A 2019-nucleotide genomic window follows, 5' to 3' on the forward strand; every position below is an offset into this window, starting at 1 on the left:
CGGAGAGACCGCCGGTGTGGTCGGAGTGGAGGTGGGTCAAGAAGTAGGCCTGGCTGTGATCCCCCCAGCGATCCACCGAGATCAAGCCCTTCTCCATCTCTCTCTAGGCTCTAAGAGAGTGAAAACTCCACTCCTTTGGGATCTTTTTCCGAACGATGGGACTTGGGGCCGTTCAATTTTTTATGGCGGGGGAGCGAAATTTTTTTGAACGAAGTAATTTTGGTGCAAAAACGCGGTGGCGCGAGGATTTTTACCACGCCGAAGCGAAAATAACGAGAGGGGTAAATTGGGGAATGGAAGCTAGGCGTGCTCGCATCCTGCGAAGGCTCGTAATACGTAAGCCTGAAGTTTCTACGAAGATGATGCCCACGAGATGTTTGATGCATTATCCGTTAAGAGAGTGAAGATACCGTGAAGTTGCGTGACCATACGAACGCAGAAAAATAAAAATAACTTTCTGACTTCGTAACCATCTTTATTGATCACTTTGTGGTGCCAGGCACCGGGCTATTTGCAACATTTTCAGCGTGGTCTAATCTATAGGACGCTAGACTTTTATTCTCGTCGAGTTTCGATGCATTGAACTGCGGCCTATTTTCTCCCCTGAAATCTACAATCCTAATGCTTCCAGTACCCTTAGTTCTATTATCTGCTATTGTACATGTGACATTTTTTTTATTTCTGTGCGTTATGTCGAAATTGAAAATCACGTATTAATGTGGAATTTAAAGCAGAAGAAATAGCTGCTTCGCCAGCTGATCTCTGGACTTCAGTTCACATTACTTGGCGTAAAGCTTTACAAAGCTCTGAAACCTGTCGATTGTAGAATGACTTGCAAGATATTTTCAATTTGACATTCACATAAGATCTTCCTTCGCTGCACTATAGCGCTTAGACTAGTTGGAATTGCATTATCGTACGTGGACCACACTCAGCCAGAAGGTATGCTTGTTTCTGTTTCCACAGGAAACCAGCAAACAATTTCCTCGCCCTTCTGAAAAATTTGCATGCGTGCAACTTCTCAGAACATGAATGTCCTTCACTTGTTATCGCAATCCAGAAACTGCCATGAATCATCCCTTGTCCTTTAAATTTTCTCTGAGAAGGACGCTGACACGTACTACTGACAGATGGCAGTAGACTTCATGTTTCTCTTGAATCTGAAACTGCTAGCCACAGGATGTGTCGGTGGAGGCGACGCAGCCATACCTCCATGCTGCTCTCCTTTGGCTCTTCGTGCTGAAACTCCCTTTGGTTGCGGGGTTGAGGGGGTCATCTTATGCTGACGTGGCATTTTCTTTAAGGCTCTTCGTTTTCCGACTGAGTCGTGTAACGTTTCGTGATGGAGTGGTGCGCGGTGGTGGCAGGAGGTGGGAGAGGGCCCTGCAGTTGTTTCGAGAGAGACTTCATCAGCAGTCAGATGTGGAAGCAGACATGCTATCTCCATAATTTGGTTGTTTTCGATATTATATGATCTTGTGCAGGCAGTATTTGCGTCTATGTATACATATTATGCTCCCTATGCTCGGGAGAATTACGCACAATAATCATAAATAATAAAGCTATGAAGTTAATCTTGTTTATATCTCTCTTGCCTTAATTAGGTATAGAACGGGCAAATATTTGAAACGTCTCCTGTTTGTTCTTCTGAATGTAAACTAAAAAAGATGTAGGTCTATATATGTTCTTCTTGTTGTTTCTGTGTTAATTCTAGAGAATGTACGCATATTTTAGGTAGTGATAATTCAAAATCTTAAATTTTGTTGCTGGACCTGGAAGAGTGCAGGAGAAGTCACGTTTGGTAACGTTTATGAGATGCAAATAGTATCTGCGATCTGGGTAATATTTGTGGGATTCGGATCCTCTCCACTACAAAAAAAATAGTGGAGGGGCCACTACATAATCACAGCCATTGATTATCTAGTTGATGGTTATGATTTTTTCTTTTAGTGCAAATTAGGAATGAGTGCAATACACGGGAGTATGGTAAGTGTTAGATTTAGATTGTATCATAACCGC

The 2019-nt window shown here is 42.8% G+C and overlaps 1 protein-coding gene across 1 annotated transcript in view; it reads right to left on the reverse strand.

Moving 5' to 3' along the window:
- The window catches only part of LOC109825770 (5' exonuclease Apollo), a 9157-nt gene extending 8520 nt beyond the window's left edge, over window positions 1-637 (reverse strand). Inside the window, 2 exon segments of the mRNA XM_020392658.1 lie at window position 1; window positions 3-637. The exon segment at window position 1 is cut by the window's left edge and continues 184 nt beyond it. Of these exon segments, the coding sequence (XP_020248247.1) occupies window position 1; window positions 3-97 (96 nt within the window). The 5' untranslated portion in view covers window positions 98-637.

This window comes from Asparagus officinalis, chromosome 10, assembly GCF_001876935.1.
Source record: "Asparagus officinalis chromosome 10, Aspof.V1, whole genome shotgun sequence".
In the NCBI taxonomy this organism is placed as follows: Eukaryota; Viridiplantae; Streptophyta; class Magnoliopsida; order Asparagales; family Asparagaceae; genus Asparagus; species Asparagus officinalis.